The sequence below is a fragment of the Capricornis sumatraensis genome, chromosome 3 (genome assembly GCF_032405125.1).
Source record: "Capricornis sumatraensis isolate serow.1 chromosome 3, serow.2, whole genome shotgun sequence".
Taxonomy (NCBI): Eukaryota; Metazoa; Chordata; class Mammalia; order Artiodactyla; family Bovidae; genus Capricornis; species Capricornis sumatraensis.
The window spans coordinates 2,710,001-2,736,643 of record NC_091071.1 but is presented as its reverse complement, the minus strand read 5'-3'; the positions used below and the strand labels follow the sequence as shown (position 1 = coordinate 2,736,643).

General features: G+C 59.3%; 1 protein-coding gene across 1 annotated transcript in view; it reads right to left on the bottom strand.

Annotated features, from left to right (window-relative positions):
* Window positions 1-26,643, bottom strand: part of SDK1 (sidekick cell adhesion molecule 1) — a 718,540-nt gene that overhangs the window by 13,566 nt on the left and 678,331 nt on the right. The window contains exons 36-41 of the mRNA XM_068967809.1: window positions 21,947-22,062; window positions 19,952-20,138; window positions 17,480-17,617; window positions 13,139-13,300; window positions 12,359-12,484; window positions 770-934 (exon numbers count right to left, since the gene is read on the bottom strand). Of these exons, the coding sequence (XP_068823910.1) occupies window positions 770-934; window positions 12,359-12,484; window positions 13,139-13,300; window positions 17,480-17,617; window positions 19,952-20,138; window positions 21,947-22,062 (894 nt within the window). The remainder of the gene's footprint in view (window positions 1-769; window positions 935-12,358; window positions 12,485-13,138; window positions 13,301-17,479; window positions 17,618-19,951; window positions 20,139-21,946; window positions 22,063-26,643) is intronic.

Genomic DNA, 26,643 nt, shown 5'->3' with positions numbered 1-26,643 from the left:
GGGGGGGGGGGGGGGGGGGGGCCTGCATAACTGTTTTCTAAGTGCTCCTGAGGGGGGCCCCGAAGGTGCAACTGGGATGGAGGCCCACTCCTCACCCGCGCCCGGGGCCCCTGGAGCGGGTCCAGGCCGCGCGACCAGCCAGTCCCCCTACTGCGCCCCTCAGCCTCGTGCAGGCTCTCCCTTCCCTGCGGCCATCCCCCTGCACCCTTCAAGACCCAGGCCCAGGGCCATCACTTCCTCCCAGTGGCCACACCCCTCGTCATGTCATTGGTGAGGACGGGGTCTGTTGCCACCGACACTTGAGCCCTGGGTAAAGGAGCCTGGCCGCCCCCTCCATGTCTGCGCTACCCCCACGGCTGAGCGGGGGCTAACGCTGGAGCCGGCAGGCCTCGGCCTCCAATCTCAGGTGCCGGGTGCACCAGGCCGCTCGGCCGGCATCCCTCAAGGACGCCTGGGCTGACACACCCTCGTGTCCAGGACTCGCGCGCTCCCCGATGACGGCTAGGGAGGGACAGGTTGGTGCAATCTTGGTTTTCAACTTTCGGCTCAACAGCAAGGACGCATCCACTAACGGAGGGCCTCAGGCTGCACTTTGCAGGGGACGCCTTCTCCCCTGGGGGTATCCTGCCCAGCTCAAGCTGAGTTCCTGGCTCTGACGGAGGGCAAGAGGAGCTCAGTGCAGCCAGGATGTCTCCTCCAGGGACGGCCATGCTCGGGGCCCATGCCACCCGCCTGCCTGCCCCCCGGGGTCCCTGGGCGGGGCTCCTACCTGATACGGCGGCGGAGGGGCTGCTGGGCTCCCCGTAGCCCGCCTGGTTCACAGCCACCACCCGGAACTCGTAGGTCACTCCTTGCCTGAGCTGGTCCAGGCTGACGGTGTAGGACGTGGCGCCCCGCGGAATGTCCTTGGCAAACATGTCCCACAGGCCTTCGTCTGCGGGGCAGCAAGAACAGAGGTCAGGGCGCCCATCTCTCACACGGAGGCCCGGCGGGTGGATGCTGCCCGCCCTGCCCTCAGCCCCCTGCTCCCTCCTAAACGGGCATCACCAAGGCTGCCAGCTGGGTGGAAGCGTCTTCCCTACGTCCTCCTGGCCTCTGGTTCTGTCGGCTCCTCTTGGTGTAGGGCGCTGGCTCTTTTTGGGACATCTTTCTGTCCCCGCCCACTGCGTGTCCCTTACCCCCAAGTTCCCACTATCCCGACTCACTGAGGACACGCGCCCCTGCCCCCACGGGCCCAGAGGCCCCCACGCACACCAGCCTCTGCCCTGCGTTAGCACCACTGCCTTCTCATTGGAAATGACAATCCAGCAGGCGGGTCAAAGAGAAGACGCTGAGCCAGAGCCTCGTGCACCAGCCAGCTCCCAGGGTTGGGGTGACGCTGTAATGCTGTCTACACTGTCTGGGTGGTCGCTGTGGCGCGCCTGGTGCTGCTTTCAATAATCAATAGCGGGTCATGCTCTCTCACGGGGCAACGGCACCGAGGGGCAGCTGGCATGGAGAGGCAGGCAGGGGCTCTGGGCCAACCCCACGGGGGCCTCGGCCCCGCACCTGGGGACCTGGCTTCACCTCCCGAGCCAAACCCCCTAAGTGCCTTCCTCGAGTTTGAGCACCCTTTGGAGGGGCTTCAGCGCCAAGCCTGCCCTAAGACCAGTCATGTTTCGGCTCTTCCCAGGAGCTACCAGACACAGTATAGATTTTAAAAGATGTACTGGATTCTGACTCTTTGCAGTCCATGGGGTTGCAGAGTCAGACATGACTGAGCGACCTGAATTTTGAACTTAAACGCCCGTGTTCACAGAGCATTATTCACAGGAGCCCAGAAGTGATGGAAGCAACCTGTGCCCATCCACGGAGGGATGGATAAATAAGATGTGGTCCATCCAGCCACACAGAGAAGTGTGATCCAGCCTCAGAAAGGGAGACATTCTCGCGCCTGCTGACACAGCGTGGATGAACCTCGAGGACGTGACGCTGCGTCACACGCAGACAAACACTGGACGGGTCCACGCCTAGGAGGGTCCCCGAGCGGATCCACAGGGACAGAAGGGAGACGGGTGGGTGCTGGGGGCTGAGATGTGATTTAATGAGGACACAGCCTCAGTCTGGGAAGATGAACAAGTGCTAGGGACAACGTTGCGCAACCGCGGGGACGTACTTCATGCTGCTGGGCCGCACACGCACAGGCGGCCGAGACGGCACACTTACACCACGTATGTTACCACAATAAAAATAGATACTGAGTCTCTTCCAACCCTGACATACAGGAAAATGATAAGAAAACGGAAACTGAAGCCAGAAAATCGGACACAGAGAGAAAGGAAGCAGCTAGACAGCCTTGGTGCGAAGCTGCCTCACCACGCGTGAGCTGTGTGACCTTAGGGAGAGGGTTTAACCTCTCTGTGCCTCACCCGAGAGCGCGGGCAACAAAGGACATCTACGTCACAGGCGTGCCTCAGGGACTGAACGCGTCAGTACTGATGAAGTGCTCGGTAAGCAGCACGCCCCGCGAGTGTTTGCGAAATCCAGTCTCTAAGGAGCTCGCTGGGTGAAAAGTGGGCTCCGGGCCCACACTGTTCATGTGGAGCACTGGTCCTCTGTGAATTATAAATCCTGCTGCAGGAGCAGGTAGGCGCAAAGAGCAGGCGACCTGGAGAGGAACAGCGCATGTAAACGTGCATGCTTCACAGGGAGGACGGCTCTCTGGGAAACAGCCTCATCACACACCTCGGAACAGCAGGGGCTCCAGAGGATCAGCCCCACGGTCAACAGAAGATCACCCGCGTGCGAGGCTGTGTTTGCACAGGGCTTACCATGAGCTCCAGTTAAGCACTTGTAGTCACGGGTTAACGAAGGAATGGATGCGGGCGAGACTTGAAAGGCACAGATCTCGGTACAGAGCGGGAGCACGAGGACTGTTTATTTCTAAATGCTCACCAAGACACTCATTACCCTTAACAACGTCCAAATGGCAAGTCATCGCTTAAGCTCCCTCTTCCTTCTGAGACCATTAGGGTTCGCACGTTCGATTGTTCTCTGTGCTCGATTTCTGGTGTGAAGGGTGCGCTTTCCTGCAGGCCCTGCTGCCTCGCCTGGAGGCCTCGGGAGGCCCTGCTGCCCGCCACGCCCTCCGCCAGCCCGCTCCATCCACAATCACTTCAGAGCTCACGCTCTGCTCAGGCCCCGTTCCAGCCAACAGGGAGCCAGATGAGACTTCTGTTCTCAACAAGCTACTGAAGCGTCTACAGGTGGGGGTGGAGGAGAACCAACAAGGTCATCTCACCCTTTCAGATTCACCTCCTGGAGGCCAGCCATGGCCCACTCCTGCACTCTGGGAAGAGACGGCAGTGTCCGCCTCTGGGCCTCCCGGACACTTCTTGACGTCTACCTGTCTGTCTGTACCAGTGGGCTCGCGAATGTTTCAAGAGTTCAGTAGATGTCCGTTGACATGATTCGCCCCGTTTCTTACCACTTTCCTTCCTTCCTCTCTTCTTTTCTCCCCTCCCTCCCTCTCTCCATCCATCTTTCCTTTCTTCCACCCATTCACCCTTCCATCTACCCATCCGTTTATCTTTCCATCCATCCATCCATCCATCCATCCACCCACCCATCCTTATGCCCCCGTAGCTTTTCATAGGGCCTGGCACAAGCAAGTTTTCAATAAAATAACCACCACTGTTTATTTAGTGCTTACTATGAGCAAGTCACTGTTCCAAGGGCTTTAAACATTGGGTGACTCGTGTGGTGTTTTCCCTCTGAGAAGATAGTTTTATGCTGTGAAAGAGACTAAAGGAAAAACACAGACCCTAATACACCGGATAGTGCCTAAAGCCACTGTAATTAAGGGACTAACAAGACCGTGAGAGGTGCTCCCAGACTGTCCTCAGTGGCTCGAGCACTCCTGCGGTGGGTTCTCTGAGTGTCTTTGGCACGAAGGTTTCTGTAATACTTTCCTGCTACTTGAATTAAAAAAAAATGATTTCCCCTTCCTCTCCCATCACCCAGAGGCCACATTTTATTTTAAATGCTCTGTCATAGCTCCAGGAATTATGTGTATTTTTCATAAAAATGTTTTAAAAATATTGATACAGAATCTCAACACAAGACGATTTACTTTACATGGAAAAACGCTGGGAGGTGGGAAGTCATACCAAGAGAATTTCCTTCTGAATTAATAGAAAAAAGTTTGTATTTTTGTTCTGCTTAATTCTGCCTTTCCAAAACCAGCATACTCAGCATTTTTGGCTCCACTTGTGACCCTCTGGGCTGTTTATCCGCGCTGATGCTCATGCTGTGATTGCGGCCGGCAGAAACCCCTGGTGGCCGCTGGAACATCCACTCTGCCTCTCCACTGCCGACCGTTTACCTCATCTGTACTGTGTCATTAAATATCTCAATAGATCAATGATGGAGAAAAGTATGTCTACAAATTAGGGGGGAAAACAACATTATAGAACTATTAAGCATAATGAGATTTGTGCAACAGATTTTCCACGCACCAGGATAATCCCTGGGCTTGAATGTCCATCTCGATCAACATTTGTGGAGTGTGCGGGCCCTTGTGTGTTTCTGGGGATGTGCTTGGCCCGCTCTCAGACCCCAGATGAGGCTACTCCGCTGGGTGCCCTGGAGACCCCAGCCAGCTTCCCCTCCCCACCCTCGTGGGGAGCTCAGATTGGCCTGAGGGAAACAGTGGCTGTGTTTCCCAAAGCCACATCCCTGGGTGGCTGACGCCCCAGGCCTGAGGACCAGGCCTTTGACCTCCCTGGTGGTGATGCTGGCCTTCAGGCCGGGGCCACATGACGTCTGTGTTGAGGTGTTCGCGGTGTCTGCTGGGCCCGGCCCCTCTCCGGGACCCCCGGCACCTTCCTGGACTTCTGTTACTGAGACACTGCTGGGAAGACACCAGAGCGGGTAAGAAGATGGGGGAGCCGCTGAGAAATGAACGCTGCAGAATGTTGCCGGATAAACCACTCTGGTCACACGCCTCCATCTGTGCTGACTCGGGAGGAGAGCTGTCCACCCACACAGTGCGGCCCCGCCGGCCAGTTTTCCTTTAAAGAGAGAAGCTCCTGGTCTGGCCGCCCTACAGCAGTGTTTGTTTCCTAAAACAGGAAGATGGCTAATTCTGAATGGCCTCGAGGAAAGCAGGCACCCTCTGTCCACACAAGCTGCCGCCCTGACCAGCTTGTTTTCAGGGAACGGAGCAAGGCGACTCTTCGCTTTCGGGGCCAGCACCTCCCTCCTCGCCTGGCGGCGGCAGGAGGCCCATGTCTCCGGGACGACATCCTCAGCACCGGGGAACCAGGACAACCTCCCTCCTGACCAGAGCCCCGCCCGGCGCAGGCACATCCCGGGGTCTGCGCTCCGTGGGTCCCCCAACACCCAGAAGTGCAGGCAGACGCCAGTACAGAAGTCTGATTTCCTGGACAGTCAGACAGTGTCCACACTGAATGAAACTGTCATTCATGGCCCAAGATTTCTGGTGCCACTAACTGACCAATGAACGCGGGATGTCGGCTTGCAGTTCTGAGCCTGCAGCTGTTCATTTCTTGGTGTTGTTTGGTCTCTAAGTCGTGTCTGACTCTCTCGCGACGCCATAGACTGTAACCCGCCAGACTCCGCCATCCAGGGGATTTCCCAGGCAAGAACACTGGGGTGGGTTGCCATTTCCTTCACCAGGGGATCTTCAACCCAGGTCAGGTCTCCTGCACTGGCAGGTGGATTTTTCACTGTTGACTCACTGGGGAAGCCCGTTTATTTCTTGAACGCTGCCATTTCTCTTTGTATAAATGGTCTGGGTCAGAAATTTAACTTACATGGTAGGGATTAAATTTGAGGCTAAATACATCTGATTAAAAAAAAATTGTATTTTATCTGGTCCTTGTTTAAGGCAGGACACACGAGATGAATGTTGAAATGCAAAGGATGGCCTGTGATGGGGGGCCCAGCCCTGGAATAAACGTCCGCGGAGGTTGACTGGCTGTGAGGGAGACGGGCGTGAGCACAGGCCGGTGGCACAGTTGAGAACTGTAGCCACAGCGCGCCTGCTGAGGGTGCTGACTCAGCAACTTCCGTGGATTTTTAAACCTTCGGCAAAACACTGATGTTTTCCTTTGTTCAGCTGAAAAGTCCTGCAGTCAAAGACTGCAAGTGGACAGAATGAGTGGGGAGGGGCCTGGGGGGCTCCCAGGAGGACTGAAAGTTTTGGGGGAAGACCCCTGCCCCCCACCCAGGGACCAAGGACCGTAATCTGTCTCAGCTGTGCCCATCTCCGGGCTAAATACATTATTTGTGAAAAGGCAACGCAATGTCTCCTTGCATTCGGAACACCCTAAATCTGTGTATTTCACGGCTGCTTTGGAGAGGAAAATATATTTATAGCTCCTTCAGCGCCATTCCCGCCTATTGTGTAAATATGTAAATGAGGCTTCTTGATCTACACAGTGAAACGCCTCGGAATAATTTGTGTGAATAAATCAGCTGCATATGCCCAGTGCGCAGTTCCCGCTGCCTTCCCCGGAGCTTGGCAACACCGACTGGGGGGCACCTTCTCAAAGCCCCGGAAGTGAACCTCCGGCAGGACTGTCCGGCGGGGTCTGGGGCCGAGTCCGTGCTCTCTGACCGCCCTTCTCCAGGACTGGGAGGGAGTCTGTGTTCTAGCCCCATGTGAATTTCCTTAGTAGCTGTTCAGTTTCAGGTGTTCATGTCAGAGCATCAGCAGAATTCGGTTCAGTTCAGTTCAGTGCTCAGTCGTGTCTGACTCTTTCTGACCCCAGAGACTGCAGCACGCCAGGCTTCCCTGTCCATCACCAACTCCCGGAGCTTGCTCAAACTCATGTCCATCGAGTCGGTGATGCCATCCAACCATCTCATTCTCTATTGTCCCCTTCTCTTCCTGCCTTCAACCTTTCCCAGCATCAGGGTCTTTTCCAATGAGTTAGTTCTTCACATCAGGTGATCAAAGTATTAGAGCTTCAGCTTCAGCATCAGTCCTTCCAGTGAATATTCAGGACTTATTTCCTTTAGGATGGACTGGTTGGATCTCCCTGCTGTCCAAGGGACTCTCAAGAGTCTTTTCCAGCACCACAGTTCAAAAGCATCAATTCTTCAATGCTCAGCTTTCTTTATGGTCCAACTCTCACATCCATACATGACCACTGGAAAAACCATAGCCTTGACTAGATGGACCTTTGTTGGCAAAGTAACGTCTCTGCTCTTTAATATGCTGTCTTGGTTGGTCATAGCTTTTCTTTCAAAGAGCAAGTGTCTTTTAATTTCATGGCTGCAGTCACCATCTGCAGTGATTTTGGAGCCCAAAAAAGGAAAGTCTGTCCCTGTTTCCATTGTTTGCCCATCTATTTGCCATGAAGTGATGGGACCAGATGCCATGATCTTCATTTTCTGAATGTTGAGTTTTAAGTCAGCTTTTTCACTCTCCTCTTTCACTTTCATCAAGAGGCTCTTTAGTTCTTCTTCACTTTCTGCCATAAGGGTGGTATCATCTGCATATCTGAGGTTATTGATATTTCTCCTGGCAACCTTGATTCCAGCTTGTGCTTCATACAGACCAGCATTTCTCATGATGCACTCTGCATATAAGTTAAATAAGCAGGGTGACAATATACAGCCTTGATGTACTCTTTTCCCGATTTGGAACCAGTCTGTTGTTCCACGTCCAGTTCTAACTGTTGCTTCCTGACCTGCATACAGATTTCTCAGGAGGAAGGTCAGGTGGTCTGGTATTTCCATCTCTTGAAGAATTTTCCAGTTTGTTGTGATCCACACAGTCAAAGGCTTTGGCATAGTCAATAAAGCAGAAATAGATGTTTTTCCAGAACTCTCACTTTTTCAATGATCTGACAGATGCTGGCAATTTGATCTCTGGTTCCTCTACCTTTTCTAAATCCAGCTTGAACATCTGGAAGTTCTCAGTTCACGTACTGTAGAAGCCTGGCTTGGAGAATTTTGAGCATTACTTTGCTAGCGTGTGAGATGAGTGCAATTGTGCGGTAGTTTGAGCATTCTTTGGCATTGCCTTTCTTTGGGATGGGTGTGAAAACTGACCTTTTCCAGTCCTGTGGCCACTGCTGAGTTCCAAATTTGCTGGCATATTGAGTGCAGCACTTTCACAGCATCATCTTTTAGGATTTGAAATAGCTCAACTGGAATTCCATCACCTCCACTAGCTTTGTTTGTAGTGATGCTTCCTAAGGCCCACTTGACTTTGCACCCTAGGATGTCTGACTCTAGGTGAGTGATCACACCATCGTGATTATCTGGGTCATGAAGATCTTTTTTGTATAGTTCTTCTGTGTATTCTTGCCACCTCTTAATACCTTCTGCTTCTGGTAGGTCCATACCATTTCTGTCCTTTATTAAGCCCATGTTTGCATGAACTGTTCCCTTGGTATCTCTAATTTTCTTGAGGAGATCTCTAGTCTTTCCCATTCTATTGTTTTCCTCTATTTCTTTGTATTGACCACTGAGGAAGGCTTTCTTATCTCTCCTTGCTATTCTTTGGAACTCTGCATTCAGATGGGTATATCTTTCCTTTCCTCCTTTGCCTTTCACTTCTCTTCTCAGCGATTTGTAAGGCCTCCTCAGACAGCCATTTTGTCTTTTTGCGTTTCTTTTTCTTGGGAACGGTCCTGCTCCCTGCCTGCTCATCAGCAGAACTGGCTGGTTAACATGCAGATACACAGGGGTGCACGGCCCTGTCCGGGTTGTCCAGGCCTGCTGGCCGCCCTCCCGGACCAGCCAAGTGAGTGAGCTCCATGCTTTATAGGGCAAGATGGAGATGAGATTGGTGGGTGAACAGTAGGCACCTTGGGGCCCCTGGGGCCTCCCCAAAATGGGCTCAGTCTTCCCAGACCCTGAGCAGCCTCTGAGCAAAAACTCCCTGTCCCAGGGGCCCACACCACCACCAAGCTCCCTTCTGACTCCACTGCCCCACAGAGGGCTCGGGGGGTTGGGGGGCGGCAGCAAGATGGTGCTGCATTTAACTCTCTGTGCAATGAGGCCTGTAACAGATGACAGCCGAGCTCCAAAGCTCATGGTACCGGCAAGAGTTTAAACGTTGACAATCTGTAACCACGTTTCATCTGACTCCAAGCAGCTGCAGAGCTCCATTCTGGAGTGCAGGGGGCGTCTTTCTCGACTTTCAGAGGCTGGACGGTGAGCCGGTCAGCCTGCCCTGGTCCAGTCAGCCGCTGGAGAAGGGAAATTGCTGGCAGCCCGCTTTCAGGCAGAGGGAGGCGACTCGGGAAGCGTCGCGGGCGCATCTCATCTCCAGTGGTCCCCAGCCTTTTTGGCGCCAGGGACGGGTTTCCTGGAAGACAGTTTTCCCGTGGACAGGGCTGGGGTGGGGGGCGGTGTTCAGGATGATTCAGGAGCGTTGCATTCGACGCACACTTTGTTTCCATTGTGACTATGTCGGCTCCACCTCAGACCCGCAGGCGTTAGGTCATGGAGGCTGAGGACCTGGGGGCCCTGCTGGACCAAGGCTTCCTCATCTTTTCTCGGTGCCGTGGACCCTCTGACAGCTGGCTGACTTTGAAGGACCCTGTCTCAGAGTGGTTTCAGATGTGTGGAATACAGCGGAAAAGGAAACGAGTAACACTCGTGATGCTAAGTGCCTGGTGGTACCCGGAGGTTCACAGCCACGCCCGTCTCCAGGCTGCGAGGAAGGTCTGGGTCGCGTGGGTCTTCTCAGTGCCCTGGGTGAGCCATGCGGTCTTCGGAAGACATGGAAGAGAAATGTGGATTTCTGTGACAGCCTCACACCACGGAACTCGGAAGTCTTGGCTTTGTCCCGAACACCTTGGACCAGGAGGTAGAGCAGGGTCCGCAGACGACATGATTCCAACGCAAGGGTGAGTGCGAAGGATGCGGAGAGTCTCTCCACGGCCGGCACGCGACGCGAGCGCGGCCGTGACTCCTACTGCCGGCAGCCTCCCAGCCACTGCAGTGACTGAAGAGGCTTCTCACCTCCTGCCGTGGACTGAATTGCATCCCCTTGTCATTCACACCCTCGAGGCCTGATCCTCAGGCTCTCAGAACGTGATCTTATTTGGAAATAGGGTCTCTGCAGATGCAGTTAATTAAGATGCAGTCATGCGGGTGGGCCCTAGTTCCATATGACTGGGGCCCTTCTAAGAAGGGGAAATGAGGGACTTCTGTGGTGATCCAGTGGCTGAGAATCCACCTGCCAGTGCAGGGCACACGGGTTCGACCCCTGCTCCGAGAAGATCCCACATGCCATGGAGCAACGAAGCCTGTGGGCCACAGCTCCTGAAGCCCGCCCGCCGAGCGCGCGTGCTCCGCCGTGAGAGAAGCCGCTGCACCACGACTAGAGAGTCGGCCCCACTCTCTGCGACTGGAGAGAGCTCACGTGCAGCAAAGAAGACCGAGCGCGTCCAAACCAGTAAATGAAGAAAAGAAATGAAAGGGGAACATTTGGACGCAGGCAGGAACACAGGGAGCAGGTCAGGCGACGAGGAAGGTTGGGCCTGGGTGACGCTTCTGCCACAAGCCGAGGCGCCGCGGAGGCTGTGGGCGACGCTCCGGGCGCCGGGGAGGCGCTGGACCGGACCCCCCCACCCCCGGCTCGGCCCGCCTCGGGAACCAGCCTGCCGACACCTTGATCTGAGGCTTCCCGCCTCCGGAACTGGGAGACGGCACGTCTCTGTTATTTAAGCCGCCGTGTGCTCGGTGCTCGGTTACAGCAGCGGAGGAAGCTACCGTGCGTTTATCAGTGAAGGAAGTGCTACTTTCAGTTAGAGGTTAGTGAGGATAAAAACATTTTTTTTTCCCATCTAAATCGTTGGAGCTCCAGAATTCTATCCATGAACACCGTGGGGGTGTGGGGAGAGAGCAGGGTGACCCCTGGATTTGAGGGGCAAACAGCTTGCTTCCTTTGGGTCAGCATGGCCTCCACAGCCTTGTTTGGGCCCAGACCCCAGGGGCCTTTTAGCCACGGTGCTGGCTGGGCCCGGGCCTGCCCCAGATTTGTCCTGTTCCCAGCACAGGACAAACACCCTGCTTATCAGAAACTGGCCAGGTCCCAGGCTGGAGGCTGAGCATGGGAGTGGGAGCCAAAGAATCATTCACGTTTCATAGAAACTGCCTTGGTTTATGGACTAGGTTTCTCCTTAGAAGTCTGTAGAGGCACTTCTAATAAGGAACCTCTCAGAACCAGTTTGCTGGGGAGGAGGGGCGCCTGTGACACTGTGGGGTCTGCAGCTTCAGGGCCCCTTCCTCCAGGTCTAATAGCTGGTTTGGATCGTAGTCTGAAGCGCGCCCAGAGCTGGACTCCATCTAGCAGGAGGGACCTGGCGATTTGCCTTCTGAGCGTGGCGCTGGCCCACCAGGTACGCTCACCCTCAGAGGTTCGTGCTGAGCTGTGCAGCCGTCTGAATGTGCAGTGCTCCTGTGTGGGCGACACCCCACCCCCGGCTGTAACACCAGACTTAACCCATCAGAAGTTCATTTTCCAATAAGTCCTTCCTAAAAGCTGAAGCTCCAACATTTGCCCACCTGATGCAAAGAGCCGACTCACTGGAAAATACCCTGATGCTGGGAGGGATCGGGGGCAGGAGAAGAAGGGAGTGACAGAGGATGAGATGGTTGGATGGCATCACCGACTCAATGGACATGAGTTTGGGCAAACTCCAGGAGTTGGCGATGGGCAGGGAGGCCTGGCGTGCTGCAGTCCATGGGGTCGCAAAGAGTCGGACACGACTGAGCAGCTGAACAACAACAACAACAAAAGGTATTAACTGAACTGGAGGAAGGGGAGAGCCCTCCCAGGGCGGACGGGGTCAGGTGGGTCTCAGCCTCGCTCTCAGCAGGTGACGTGGGCACCACTCCCAGCAGGAAGGCTCACAGTGAGGGGGGAGCAGGACGCGGTCCACCGAGACCCTCAGCCTGTCTCTGAGCCACTCGCGGCTGTCACTGGTGAGCCGAGGGCTGTGTGAGGGGCCCTAAGTCCTCAGCACGTGTGTCTCAGTGACCGTTGCTGCTGCTGCTGCTGCTAAGTCGCTTCAGTTGTGTCCGACTCTGTGCGACCCCATAGACAGCAGCCCACCAGGCTCTGCTGTCCCTGGGATTCTCCAGGCAAACCCTCCCCTAAACCCGGCGCACGGGGCACCTCGTCGTGGGGCTGATGCCCGTGAGGTTATGAGCACAGTCATGATTATGAAAACAGAGGGTGGGGGCAGTGAGAGGGAGGCTCTCATTTCAGCACCACCCCCTCGGTCCCCTTGTCATCAGGGAGATACTGCCAGGCAGGCCCGCGGCTTGGACACGTCCCTCCTTGTACAGACGCAGGGACCCGGTTTCGGGGTGGCGCCCACCCTACCTGAGGGTCTGGCCTCGATGACGTAGCCCGTGGTGGGCGTCCTGCCGGCCCGGCCCTCCGTCCACTGCAGGGTTAGCTCAGAGGTGGACTTGGTGACCGAGACGTCTCGAGGGGAGCCCGGGGACCCTGTGGACAGAGCAGAGCAGGGGGCTTTGGGGACTCCTCGCCCGCGGAGCCTCTCCAGGCAGGACCACCGAGCTCAGTCTCAGGCTCCTCCTCTGGAGAGTGGGGGCGGGGTGTGGGCCGACGCAGGCCTCACAGGTCCCTCAGAGGATCAAGAGAGGCAAGGCGTGGAGGTGCCCCCTGGATCCGCTGCCCTGGCCTCGCCTCCATAAGCACTCCGTAAACAGAGGCCAAGGTCGTTTGTGAAGTGGAAACCTTGGCTCAGCCTCATGTGTGAAAACTTCAAAGTTTTCTTGTGTATCCTGAATTGAATGCACTTATTTTGTCTTAATAATTTTCCCAGAAAAGAAATACAAACTTGCCTAGGAATTTGCTTGTCTATACTGAATGTGTTCACATTCAGACTCTTGCGTTAATATGTGCTTTTTTACAGGGCCAAGAGACGCCCCTGGGGGCCCCTGCTTCCACTGCAGGGGGCCCTGGGCTGATTCCTGTTCGAGGACCTGAGGCCCCACACAGCATGGGGTGCAGCCAAAAGTTAAAAAAAGAGACGACGGGACCAACAGAGACCTGAACTGAAGCCAGTTCTGAGCGGCCACGACGGCTCACTGGGGCGCAGACAGACCCGCAAGAGGACGGAGGGGGCTGGCTACTCACCCTCGGCCGGCCCGGCCGTGACGTTGGCCTGCAGCTCGGGCCCGTAGGCGATGGTCCGTGCCTGCACGCGGAAGAAGTAGGTGACTCCCTTGGTGAGGTCCCGCACCTTCAGCCAGCGCGGCCAGCTCCCCTTCACATCCACAGTCACCACTTTGCTGACCCCTGTGGCCGCAGGAATGGGGAGAGGGGCAGATTCAGAGGGGCCCTGAGCCCCGCCTGCCTGCCCGGCTCTGCTATCAACGGCGGAGGTCTCTCGGTCTGCTAAGGAAGTTTTTCTTACAATTAGGGGGCGTTTAAGTGGTGATAATGGCCAATTTTCAGCACAGATAAGTGCAATTAGAGTCTAAGCTTGATAAGCGGGTGCTGACAAGGGAAGAAGCACCCTGACAACACGTGGGAGGAGGCGGTCAGACTCGCTGGTCAGGTCGGGGGCAGAGAACCGCGGTGACCAGCACCACCCGGAGGGCAGGGCCTTGGGATCTGGAGGGCCCCTTCCCACAAAGTCCTGAGTCACGTCGGAGGCGACCTCGGGCTTCCCGACTCAGTCCTGGAGGAGAGATCGTGGGAGAGGAAGGCTCGGGAAGACTTCTGGGGGTTAAAGGTGCGCCCCTTCCCCCGCCCAGTGGGGACCGCCCTGTGGTGTAAAGGCCTCGGCCATGCATGACAAGCACAGCTTCGCCCAGGACTTGACGCGAGGATGCAGAACCTGTCACCACGGACAGCGGTGCGTCCACCCAGAGATGGGGATGGCCCCGAGCCCTTGCCCTCAGACACGGGGACGGAGCGCGCGCGATGCTGGCTGCACGGTGTTTAATTAGAAAACAGAGCTTCAGTATTTTGGGAGGAAGATACATCCTGAAAAATACATAAACGCAGCCTTTTCCAGGAGGGAAAATACGGTTCTTTATGACAAGTTTAAAAACGAGGTGTTTGAACCAAAAAGCTACAGAAGCTCTAGACTGCGGGACTTCTCCGAGCCTCCCACCCACCGCCGGCGCCAGGCACCTCTGGGTGGGGCATCAGGCTGTGGTGGGGTCGGTCAGCAGAGGCCGAGTGGACAAGCTGCGCCCGGTGCCTACAGTCCAGGGTCCAGGGTCCGCCCCACTGCGTCCCCCACACAGAGGACCGCCGGGCTTCCCGAGACCGTGGGCCACCTGTCTGCCCTCACTGCGAGCGGCCAGTGTTCTCTGCACCTCGAGTCCTGGGGCGGCCTTGACCTCAGAAGAGCCCCAAAAGCGTGTCCTTGTGTCAAAGGGGTCCAGCTTCCAAGTCGCCAGAGCAAATCCTTCCAGTCCTGCAGGTCCCAGGGTCCCTTCCCGTGGCTTTCTGCGTTCACATCACGCCCTTTATCAAACACTTGCTCAGCTAAGTCACTCTCTTCCCAGTTATTTCAGAGCGATTCTGGTGGCTTTTGCCTGGTTGGAGCTTTTCACTGGAGAAGCAGGGGTTTCTGCCCAGCAAAGCTTCCCCTCAGCTCCATCGCTCTGGACAGCCCGCACACATGGAGACCATCACCAGCTGATGCTGGGGTCCTGTGGTATGTATAGATTTTGGCAGAGCAGCACCCCCCACCTTTATTGGTGTTAAAAAAGAAATACCTTCTCCTTAGAGTAGAACCAACCCTGGGCACAGATTTTGCGCACTCTGTCCCCCCCACCTCCGTCCCATCCCAACCTCCCATTCCGTCCCAACCACGGCAGAATCTTGTTTGTCCATTTTAAAACTGTGCCCTGCACTACAAAGCCTCATGGTGCAATTTCCTAAAATACTTTCATTTAAAACATTTTGTTGTTGATGATCAGTAGCTCCGACTCTTTGCGACCCCATGGACTGAAGCACGCCAGGCCTCCCTGTCCTTCACGGTCTCCCTGAGCTTGCTAAAACTCATGTGCGTTGAGTCAGTGATGCCATCCAATCATCTCATCCTCTTTCGTCCCGTTCTCCTCCTGCCTTCAATCTTCCCCCCATTTAAAAGACATTTTTAGAAAAGATAAAAACAGCTCTTCCATGGAATCAGATTCCCAGGATCAGGGCCTGGTGCTCTGAGGGCTGGGGCGACACCCGGGTGGGCCCGGGCTGTCCTGGGCACACGCTGGGCCCCCGCTCCCTGGGCTGAAGGCAGCCCCCCTGGTCTGGGCCCGGGGTGGGGCACGCGGGGTCAGCTGGGGCGAGGCCGCTGCTTTACAACTTCTGTTTCCTGTCTTCACTGCAAACGTGCGTGTGCGGGTGTGTAACGTACATATCACACCCTCGGTGGTCTTCATGGGGAGCCAGCTGCCACAGAGAGCCGACATAGAATGAAGACACCCGAGGGTCCCGTGTTTGCAGCCACGTTTCCGGGAGACACCGGGTCCTCTGAGACACGTGAACGTATCGAAATTGTCTGGAGCCCCCGTCACCACTTCCATGGTTGCCTGTGGGGGTCCCGGATCCCACAGGGAAGGGGGCCAGGCTTCTCCAGGAGACCCCCACTCAAGAGGCGCGCACGCCCATCAGGCTGGCCGGCCGCCCTAAGCGGGGGGGATATAATCCAGGAACTGGGGGGTCCTGGGGAGGGACAGGCCGAGGTGTGGGGACTTGTGTGCAAACACTTCCTAAGCCTCCCCCTGCCCCGAAGTGGCTGCTGTTCCGGCGTCCACCAGCGCTGGCCAGTGCGAGGCCCCCAGCCGAGCCCAGAGTAAGGACTTCCGGTGCTCGGCCCCACACCTGTCGCCAGTGGCCCTGCCCTGCCCTAGGCACGGCCTCCCTGCAGCCCCGCCTGGCAGACCCCACCTTCCCGGGCCGAGGGCCGTGGAGGCCGGAAGGGCTCGGGCCCAGCGTGTGACTGAAGAATCGGGTTCAGGGAGCAGCCGCGGTCCAGGCAGGCTCCGGGTGGGATCCTGAGAAGCGGGCCCGGGTTGGTGGTGAGCAGGGCGCGTCTGGAAGGTCACAGGTCACCAGGGCAGCACTCGGGCAGCGGGCCTTGAGCTCTGCCCCTAGGGATGGGGTGTGTGCTGGTTGCCGGGGCGCCTGGGGGAGGCATGAGGCCTGAGGTCAGCCTCGCTCCTGCAGGAGCAGGGCCAGAGCTGTCAGGGGGCGGGTGGGCCCGGCTCAGGGCAGCTCTGAGGGTAGAGGCGGCCCCGGGGCTCCTCTGGCCGGGCTGAGTGCTGCCAGTCACTGGTGCTGTCACGGTCAAGGGCAGCAGCCCCAGCCCTGGACAGGGCACCGGACAGACGAGCAGGAGTCGGGGCCTGGGACATGCTGGCCAGGAACCTGGGCTCCAGACAGGAGCTGGGGCAGTGGCCGTGTGAAAGAGCGCTGAGTCTCCGCCCCCACTCACGTGGGCGAGCAAAACGCTAGTGTCTGGTAATTCTCGGCCCTTCCTGGCCACTGGACGAGCAAGATCCTGCCCCATCTCCTCCAGGGCCTCTGGGGCTGTGACTGCGACCCCAGCCACGCCCAGGCCGCCTGTCCCCAGACTGAGCAGGGCTGAGTCGATGTGGCCCCGGCCTCTTGGCTGTTGGACAGCTTGTGTCCACATGCTGCCTCTCCTGCTATTTACCAAAGTTCATGGATTTTCTGAGACGCGTGCTCCTCATGCGTCCATGTCTGATCTGGGATGCAGCTTGGGACTGGCGCTGCACACGAGTCCTGGGCTGGAGTGCATCAGAGGCCTTTTTTCTTCCTCAGCACTTAAGAAAATAACCACGAATCTCAAGAGTCCATGGCAGTCGAGATGCGATGAAATAAAATCTAGGGCTTAAACTTTCTTCTTCACATCAACTCCCTGTTTTAGTTGAATGTGCTTATTTTTAAAGGAAACGTTTATCGCGGCGCTTTAAGTGGAGAGCCAGATCGTTAGATGTGTGGGTGGTATCTTTCCCTCCTAGACATTAAACAATCCGTAACTTTTACAGTCTGCCTGCGTCTATGACCAGGGGCTCCCCGCCCTCCTCTGCACCGCTGTCCTGGGCACACAGAGGGGCAGAGAGAAAGGCCCACTCAGCCCTCAGGGTGTGCTCTGCGCCCTGGGGCTCAGCTTCAGTCTCCGATCAGGGAACATCCTGCAAGCCCACGGTGTGCACGCCCTAAAAAACCCCTCGCTGAATAGACGTTAGAATGAAGGGTGGCTGGAGGAGCGGCCGGGGGCAGCGTCTGGGCCCAGTGCCTCCTCTGGCCACGTTGCCCACGTGGTTCCGGCTCGTGGTGTCCGGGTGGGACAAGCCCTGGGGCCTCGGGAGCAGCAGGTGGTGAAGGCCCGGTCGGCGCCCCAGGAGGGCGGCCGTGCGGACGCACCATGCGCTCGGCGTTCACCCGCCTCTTCCCGCGTCAACGGCGGGAGCCAGGCCCTGCGAGGCTTACCTTGGACGGGTGTGAGCGGCTCGTACACCACTCGGTAGCCCTGCAGGACGCCGTTGGCCGCCGCGGGCTCGCCCCATGAGACGTTCAGCGTGGTGGAGGTTATTTCCGAGAACGCCAAAAAGCTGGGGGTCCCGGGAGCTGGAGGAACAGGACAGGACGTTCACTGAAGCTTCTTTTACAGTAAGAGATCATCTACATATGTGTCCACGCCTCCGCCCGGAACAGAGATGTTTATCAGATGTTATTTTCAACTTGGCGCAGCGGGGTGTAAAGGAGATTTACTGAGCATCCCCAACCTCCCAGGATCAATTGGAAACAAACCCTCCCGAGAGGAGCAGAGGAAACGACAGTGTTTAAGCACAAAAGAGCCTGAGAAGCACGGTGACAAAGGTGTAAAAATGAACAGTAGAGACAGGAACAGGAAGCGCCACGCAGACAGCGCGTCAGCTCCCAGTAGAGACAGGAACAGGAAGCGCCATGCAGACAGCATGTCAGCTCCAGGCCTGCGCCTTCGGGGGGGCCAGGCTCCGTGGAGGGTGGTGGCTGAAGGCCCTGCCCTCCTCTCCTCTCCCTCTGTGGGGCCGTCCTCATCTGGGATCCCCCGGTGCCCAACCATCTCACGGTCCCCCTTGGTCTGGAGATGGGGGAGCTCGCAGGCCACCCTGAGCGGGGAGATGCTTTTTCCCAGCAGACACAGAGGCCGGCCGGGGGTCAGGGAGCAGGCCGACCCACCCAAGGTCCCCGTCCACCTGGACTGGGGCCCTGAGCTTCCCCCACCGCATAGGGACTGACGTGCCCCCAGCCTGGTTCCCCTTGGAGATGAGAAATGCCCACTAAACCCGCCCCTCCTGCCCCACTTCCGCTCTCCCCCATCCCTGGGGGTCCTGTGGCCCCACGATCGGCTGGGCCCACCATGCCTGAGGGTCCCCGCCTCCCACTCTTAGCCTCACAGCTCTGCCCCTTCCCACTGAGTCCATGATGGGCCCTTCCCGGCTTTGCAGGGACTGCTGGACAGGCCCTGAGGGCGCGGCCCCTATAATCCGGCTGTGGTCATCTTGTGCGGGGCAAAGCACTCGGGGGCCCCTGCTCCCAGGAAGACTGAACCCATAGAATGCTGGGGAACCCTGAGAGGAGGATGTGTATCCCATGGGCTCCCGAACCTACTTTGCTGGCCTATGACCCTCTGGATCTCACGAAGCCCCTTGGAGCTCCCGGGACCCCAGGCCCAGCCTCCTTTCCCTTGGGAGGCCTGGCCGGCCTCACAAAGCCCCCCAGGCCACAGGGGATTCCGAGAGTCACCAGGACAGTGAGCGATCAGCTCAGAACACACAGTGGGTGAGGAGAGGAGGCCGCCGGCGGTGCGACCCCCGGCAGGGCAGCCCGGGCACGCTCTGGGACCCGCCTGAGGGCATGCGCCTGAGAGATGGCAGGCCAGCTGCTTCTGGAGGGCTCTGCAGCTGAGGCCCCAGGGGGGCCCACACTGCAGCCCAGGCTCAGTAGGTCAACAGACAAGGGGATCCCCCTCTGGGAGCTGGACCCGAGAGAAGCCCCCAGGGGCCTGGGGCGAATCCTGGCTGCGAGGGGCAAGGCCTCGTGCAGCTGGAAGCCTGTCCCCCACGGCCCTGCGCGCTCACAGCAAGCAGCTCCACGCAGCGGGCCCAGGCTGGGGGCCGGAGACACCACGCGGGTCAGACCCAGAAATCTCTGGCTACATGGGGCTGGGCTTCAGGACCGGCAGGGCGGGGAGCTGGAGGAGCTGGAGCGGGGGCGGGGGGCAGCGGCGGGGCGGGGGACAGCGGCGGGGCAGGGCTGGCCCGGGCGGTTGGCAGGGGGCAATGGCAGGGTGGGGGGCCGCGGTGGGGCACAGGGCTGGCCCGGGTGGTTGGCAGGGGGCAGCGGCGGGGCTGGGGGCAGCAGTGGGGCAGGGGGGCAGTGGCGGGGCCGGGGGTGGCCCAGGTGGTCGTCAGGGGGCAGCGGCGGGGCGGGGGGTGGCCCAGGTGGTCGGCAGGGGGCAGCGGCGGGGCGGGGGGTGGCCCAGGTGGTTGGCAGGGGGCAGCGGCGGGGCAGGGGCTGGCCCGGGCGGTTGGGAGGGGGCAGCGGCGGGGCGGGGGGCAGCAGTGGGGCAGGGGGGCAGCGGCGGGGCCGGGGGTGGCCCGGGCGGTCGGCAGGGGGCAATGGCGGGGTGGGGGAGGGCACTGGCGGGGCAGGGGACAGCGGCGGGGCAAGGGCTGACCCGGGTGGTCGTCAGGGGGCAGCGGCGGGGCAGGGGCTGGCCCAGGTGGTCGGCAGGGGGCAGTGGCGGAGCCGGGGGTGGCCCGGGCGGTCGGCAGGGGGCAGCGGCGGGGCAGGGGCTGGCCCAGGTGGTCGGCAGGGGGCAGTGGCGGAGCCGGGGGTGACCCGGCGGTTGGCAGGGGGCAGCGGCGGGGCAGGCGGGTGGCCCGGGCGGTCGGCGGGAGGCTCGCGTGCTCCTACCTGCCTGGTGGGTGCAGCCCGGCTGGGGCTCGCTCCGGGGCCCGTCGCCCGCGGCGTTGAAGGCCGAGGTGCTGACCAGGTACTTGGTGTGGCTGGTGAGGTTCTTCAGTTTGGCCGTGGTCTCGGGCAGGAACAGCACCCGCATCTTCTCCGTGTCGTTCTGGCTGTCCGCCTCCCAGTAGTAGATCTGTCGGGAGGAGTGGAGGCTGGAGGTCCGGTGGCTCAGAGGGGTGGCGCCCCATCTCAGCCCGGGGACAGGCGGCCACAGAGCCGGGGGGGGACCCCAGTGCTCCTGGGGGGTGAGCGCGCCTCTGCAGAGGCCAGGCCAGGAGGACGGGGCCTGTGGACAGAGGTGACTGCCAGGAAGGTGCCTTAGGACCCGGCTCCTGGACATAAGGGAGACCGACCCAGCGTCTGCTCCAGCCTGTGGACAGCACCAGCCCCCAACTTCACTCGAGGCTCCCGCATTTTAACCCCGACATCCATCAAAGCTTTCGATTGATGTGCCCCAATACTGTGGACATTAAAACAGCCTCAGATGACGGACAGAAGAGCCACGCTGGGCTCAGCACTGCTGGGTGGCCCGTGTTTCTCCTGGTTCTGTTTCCTTGTGTCTGGTTTTTATGTGCTCGTGGGTGAACGTGATGCCCACACACAGAGGTTTGTAAGGTCATCTGAACTGTTTCCCTTGACAGCTGGCAGAGAACCACAGCCCCAAGCCGGTGCCAGCCAGGCTGCCCAGAGACAGCCCTGACCCCCGCCTAGGCTCCGTGGGTGTAACCTGGGCCAGGCGGTCAGAGCTGTTGGCCCATGTGCAGAGCAGCAGAGACCGTGCAGGCCGGGGGCCGGCTGTCCGGTGTCCACACGTCTGGCCAGGCCGGAACGGCCCTCGTGGGTTAGCTATGCTCATTCCCTCCCGCAAGACGCACTCCAGCTTCTGTGCTCTGCTCGAAGAGGCTGTATTAACCTGGACACTGAGATCAATACCCACGTCAGCGTCTGTTTAGGCGCTATTACTGGGAAGTTATTAACAGGGAACACGGTTTGGACACACACACATAGCACCTTGCCTCCAGACCCAGGGGACTCGCTGTCATCTCATCAATCATGGTTAACGGCCCTGCCACGGAGGAAGGCCTTTCTTTTCACAAAACAGCTACAGAAATCATTCTTAGAAGGACATTTAATCAGTCCAATAGTCCTCATCAGGGCAGGCAAGCCCATGGAGTCTGAGGACTGATCAACTTGGGGCTCAACAGACCAGACAAGGAGACTCACCCTGGGGGGAAGATGGGGGTTTGCAAGGGACGGCCCTGGGCTGTTCACCTCAGGAGGGTTTTGGCTGACCTCACGGGGTCCCAGCCCAGTCCACAGGGGTGACCTTGGAGGTGGAACCCTGGGAGGGGCTCCCTGCCCCCCACCAACTTGTGTGACGTTCATGCCCGATGCTCTTATGGGAACGGCCTGGTGCCTTCCTTCCATACCACTTTTGGAACATTCAGTTAATGTGGGCTCAGAACAGGTCAGTGTTGGGGCTCTTGAACTGAGGTCCCCAGGAGCCAAGCACCCTGGGGGGCTTGTCACACATGCACATTTTCGGGCCCTGGACCTACTGAGTCAGGACTTGGGAAGCGTCCAGTAGTGACACCGGGCGGAGCTGAGGGCAAGGCCTGGTCTCCCCAGGGCCCCCTGCACCGTCAGCAAAGGTGATGGAGGCTCCCCGAGGGGGTGCAGGGCAGGGGGTGCCGGCCTGGGAGGGAGGGGCTGCTGGCCGCACAGTGAGCCTCCCCCACCCCCGGGCCCGGTGGGAGGTGGGCCGAGCCAGCCCAGCCCCTCGGCGATGCCCTCGGCTCTGAGGGCGAGAGCCGCCGTGAGCTGGCGCAGGACGCAGAAGGTGGCGAGAGCCAGGGGGCCGCCGTGAGCTGGGGGGCCCAGGCTGCCGGCCCTCGTCCCCAGGTGGCTGAGAGGGAAGACCGCGCCACGCGAGGGGCTTGCCTTGTAGCCCTGGATGTTCCCGTTCTGGCTCTCCGGTGGCGGCGGCTCCCATGTGACCTCCAGCTGGCTGGCCGTGAGCGGGTTCACCTGCACGCGCTGCGGGGCCTGGGCGGGGGCTGCGGGGCGGAGAGCGGAGGGTCACCCGAGAAGCCCGCCCACCCATGCCGGTTCCCAGGCCCTGTCCCTGCCAGGACGACCACAGACCCGTCTCAGAACCACGGTTCTGAGTGCACACGGTGAAATCTGGAGAATCCCGAAGAAAAGCGCTTATACCGAGACACAGCGGCGCTGGTGAGAACAAAAGTGAGACGGCAACCCATGTGTGTGTGACTGAGCTGCGAGGTCGCCTGGGACAAGCAGAGATGGTCAGCAACCTCCAACCTCACTGCGCTGGGTGGCGGGGAGGTCCTGTGGCTGGGAGACCCATGCCCCAGCCCCTGTGGTGCCGGCTGTCACATTCGTTACCGAGTTGCGGCAGTTGTTCAGGCGTTAAGTCCTGCCCGGCTCTTTTCAACCCCAAGGCCTGCAGCACACCAGCCTTCCCAGTCCTTCACTGTGTCCCAGAGTTTTCTCAGATTCACATCCATTGACTCGGTGATGCTCCCTAACCTCTGTCGCCCCCTTCTCCTCTTGCCTTCAATCTTCCCCAGCATCAGGGTCTTTTCCAGTAACCACAACTGAGGGAAACGCTAAATTCCACGTGGGGCTCGGAGAAAACAAAGGCCACCTGTGGGAATGGCCTGGCGATCCAGGCGTTAGGACTCTGCCTTCACTGCCGGAGGCCCAGGTTCGATCCCTGGTGCGGGAGCTGAGACCTTGCACACCACAGTGCAGCCAGAAAAGAAAAACAAAGGCATGTGTGATCCTGTCAGGGGTTCAGGACGCCGGGGTACGCAGCCCTGCTCCCGGGGGAGCTGACGTCTGCGGACCCCGGCTGCCCCACCTTGGGGACGGAGCACAGAGGCCGCCGCCGCATGTCCCCTGGGGAGGACCCACCCCTCTGGTCCTCCTCCCACCCTGAGGGCTACCCCCGCCCCACCGTGCTGGGCTGGAGTCAGCAGGTGCAGGTGAAAGGTGAAAGGGCACTGGCAGGGCCCCGTGGCCTTGCCGGCAGCCTCAGGACAGCTGGGAACAACGCAGCCAGCCCACGTGTACGTCTGGGGACGTTTCTCTCTGCCTGGCATCCCCGCTGGCCGGTCTGTCCCCTGCCCCCTGCAGGCTGCTCCCTTCTCCCCCCCCGGCTACCCCTCCCCCTCCCGGCAAACTCCATGACGGTCTGGACCCCAGAGCTGTCTTGGGGGGGCCTGGCTGCGAGGGGCAAGATGCCAGCCCAGCGCCCTCACCCCCCATGGCCCTGCCCGCGGCCTGGGCGCTGCCTTTGGGCTCAAGTCTGTTTACGGCCACACGTGGAAGGAACCAAACAGACGGTCACCATCGGGGGAGACAGCCAGGCGCTCGGTCCTCTGGAGGGGGCCTCCGAGGAGAGGACGACCTTCGCGAGTCGCCCCTTCCCCGCCGCCCCCCAGCGCAGAATAAAATAGTAATTAACACGCACTCAGCCTGACACCACCTATTCATTCTGCTCTAACTGTGCGGCTCGTGTTACCGCGGCCCACCCCGCCACTAATGGAAATGTTAATAACCCTCACCAGGTTGTTGTGACAGATGCTCGGCCTCATTATCAGAAATTCTTATTTACCGCTCCATTAAACAACAGAATCACACAGAAAAACAATTCAATCAAAACTAACTGGAGGAATTTTAACAGCCGCATTAATAATCCAAAACATAAATAAAGTTAATGTCTTTTGCATGTTTGCCATCGGCGACTCTGTCGCGAAATGACTGGGGTGCCACTGGATGGGGAAAGGCAGAGTGGGATGCCGCCGCCACCCCGGTGGGGCCAGGGCCACGTGTGAGTGTCCGCTGCCCCAGGTGTCCTTCTTGAAGACGCGGCAGAGCCAGGGCCCACGGCGGCTCAGGGGTGGACACGTGCGACGCACAGCTCCCCACCCCCGGCCCGGTTCCATCCTGGGCGGCAGGCCCACCTGTACCGCTGTCCCCGGGCAGGGCTCCCACGGCCCCCAGCCCGTCCTGGGGCACAGTGCCTCCCTGCCCGTAACAAAGACTTCCCTGAAGAGGACACAAGCAGGGGAGAGAGAAACTGCCGTAAACACAGAGCAAAGCGCGCTGGCTTCTAGCCTTACACTTTTGGCTCCTAAGAGCCTCTAGGCCTCCCCCCGACTTGCAGGAAGACACCCCGTTCACACCCCGCAAGGGATCCTTGCTTGTCGTGAAGGGTTCGGCTTGGAAGCTGGTGGGGCATCTGACAGGCCGTGATCTCTTTGTTCCCCCACTTTAGTAACTGTGGAGGACGGTGCCTGTGAGCATCGGCTCAGAATGCCGTGTTAAAGCGCATGAAATCAGTTTTCAAAAGCCCACTGGCCCGGCAGTCTGGTGTGAGCTGATACGCGGACGCCGCGGACGGTGCTGCAGGCAGGGGCCGGGCTGGGGCGCGGAGCAGAGGTTCCCCTGGGCACCTCAGCCGGGCAGACGATGCTGCCCCACGGCCATCACCCACTGGCCTACAGGGAGGGCTGGCCGCGGTGGCACTAGAAATGCTTCTGGACTTTGGCAGGCTCCTCGTACCCAGCAGTGGTGATGGAACACCAGAGATTTCTGGAATCTTGGCTGAGTGCTCAGGAAGCCCTGCGAAGCTGGGAGCTGCAGGCTGGACTGGGCAGGCGGGCCCCAAGAAGCAGTGAGACTGGCACTTTGTCCAGCTCCAGTGGCCCCTGGACGGGCTCGCCGGCCTCCAGTGACCATGCAGCATCAAGGGAAGACAGCAGCTGCCCATGGCTTTCTGTGGACGTGCTGGTGAAGGGGGTGCTGGCTCCCGGGCCCCGACTGTCGCACTCCTGACTGCAGGTCCCGCAGACCCTGGGCGGCCCCGGGCTCACTGGGGCCCCGCACCAGAGCCTTTCAGAACCTCTGCTGCAGGGTGGCAGCTGGGAGGCCCCCCTGTGCTCGCAGCATGGAAAGGACAGGAAGCAGCATCTGCAAAGGCGTCTGGCAAGCGGCCAGGGCTGGGGGCATGGGGGCTGCCCACCGTTCGGGCAGGACTGCTCACCATCCAGCCCCTCGTCCCTCACCCTGCCCCACCATGGGGTGGTGTCCACCCTGTGGACAGTCCCCCGGAGGGAGCTACACGTCTCCCTCTGGACACCAGTCTGGCCAATGACCCGTGGGCATTTCCCAGCAGTTACGTCCAGTACGTTCCATGGGCTACAGTCCATAGCGTGTGCCGAGTCAGACATGACTGAGTGACTCAGCACACAGGCTACAGAGACGGGAAAACTAAGGCCCAGAGGGACCCAGCAACCCGCCAGAGGTCACGTACTCAGCAGGCATGTGGACTCTGCTTCGTGTAAACCCAGGCAGCCTGGCTCTCAGCCTCTCTCCTTCTCTCCCTCATGGTGAGGCTCCGGGGGCCTGGGGAGGGGGAGTGGGGGAGGCGGGCAGGGAATTCAGCCTCCCACCGCTCGCGGGCCCAGCACGTCTCGCCCCTCGGGGCCCCGGCCCCTGCCTCTCCGCTGTCTCCTCTATCACCTCCCCCTCCTGTTCACCTCACTGCTGAGCCAGAACCAAACACAACTCCAAGGAGGCTTAGCGGGAAAAAGCAGGAAACTGGTCACAAAAACCATTTTCCAAAAAACCGATGCTGTGCTCTCCAGGCTGCAGGAACGGGGGCTGGAGGCCGCAGGGAAAGCCCCACACGGCGAGTCTAAGCCCTGGGCTCGGACGGCGGGATGTGGGGAGTCTGTCCAATCCCCGAGCGCAGCTTCGCCATTTGTAAAATTGGAGAAAATGTGGGACATGAAGGGTCTTGCAGCTGAGACGAAACGGGCGGTATGAGAACAGAGCACGGCTGGCAGGGAGTGAGTGCGGCATCCCCAGGTGGGTCCCCGAGGCGACCTCGCCTGTGGGCGGGTGGGGCGCTGCTCCTGTGTGGGCTCTGTCCCCGTGGAGACAGAGGGCTGCTGGGCCACCCTGAGCTGACGCCTTTAGGTGTCCGTCTCCCCTGGGGGTGTCTGTGTGAGCCAAGAGCCGCCCAGAGGTGTCATCACAGATCCGCGATGCCCTCCAGGGACCTGCTCCTGGCGCTCACACCTTCATGCCATCCTTCTGACAAGCAGGTCCTGGGGGTGCTTCTCCCTCTGGGGTCTGCCCGCCTTGGGGGGCTCCTGGGGGAGAGGTGTTTCCTCCCTGTGGGAGAAAGCGCTCCTTCTGCTGCCTGGAGCCACTGGGCCACCTTGATGAAGAGCCTGCCTGAGTCAGGAGTGAGCTGAGAGGAGGAGGAGCCCAGAGGGGGCCCAGGGACAGCCTGTGAGCATGCTGGACCCAGCCACGCCTGAAGCTGCACCCAGGCTCTGCGACTTCTCTGCTACGTGAGCTGATGGCAGGTTCTTTCAGCTCGAGCCTCGTTGGGTTTCTATCTCTTGCAAGCTTAGTCCTTCCTAGTGCACTATTCTTACCAATTTGTAATGCCCGGACTCAGAAACCAATCTCAATGAGAGATCTCCTAAAGGTTACCCTTTCTGAGGTTAGAAGGATTTAAAAACTACATATTCAGGCTAGAGGGGACCCACAGCTCATCACCTCTCAACCTCTCGCTGTCCTGCAGGACGAGACCAACC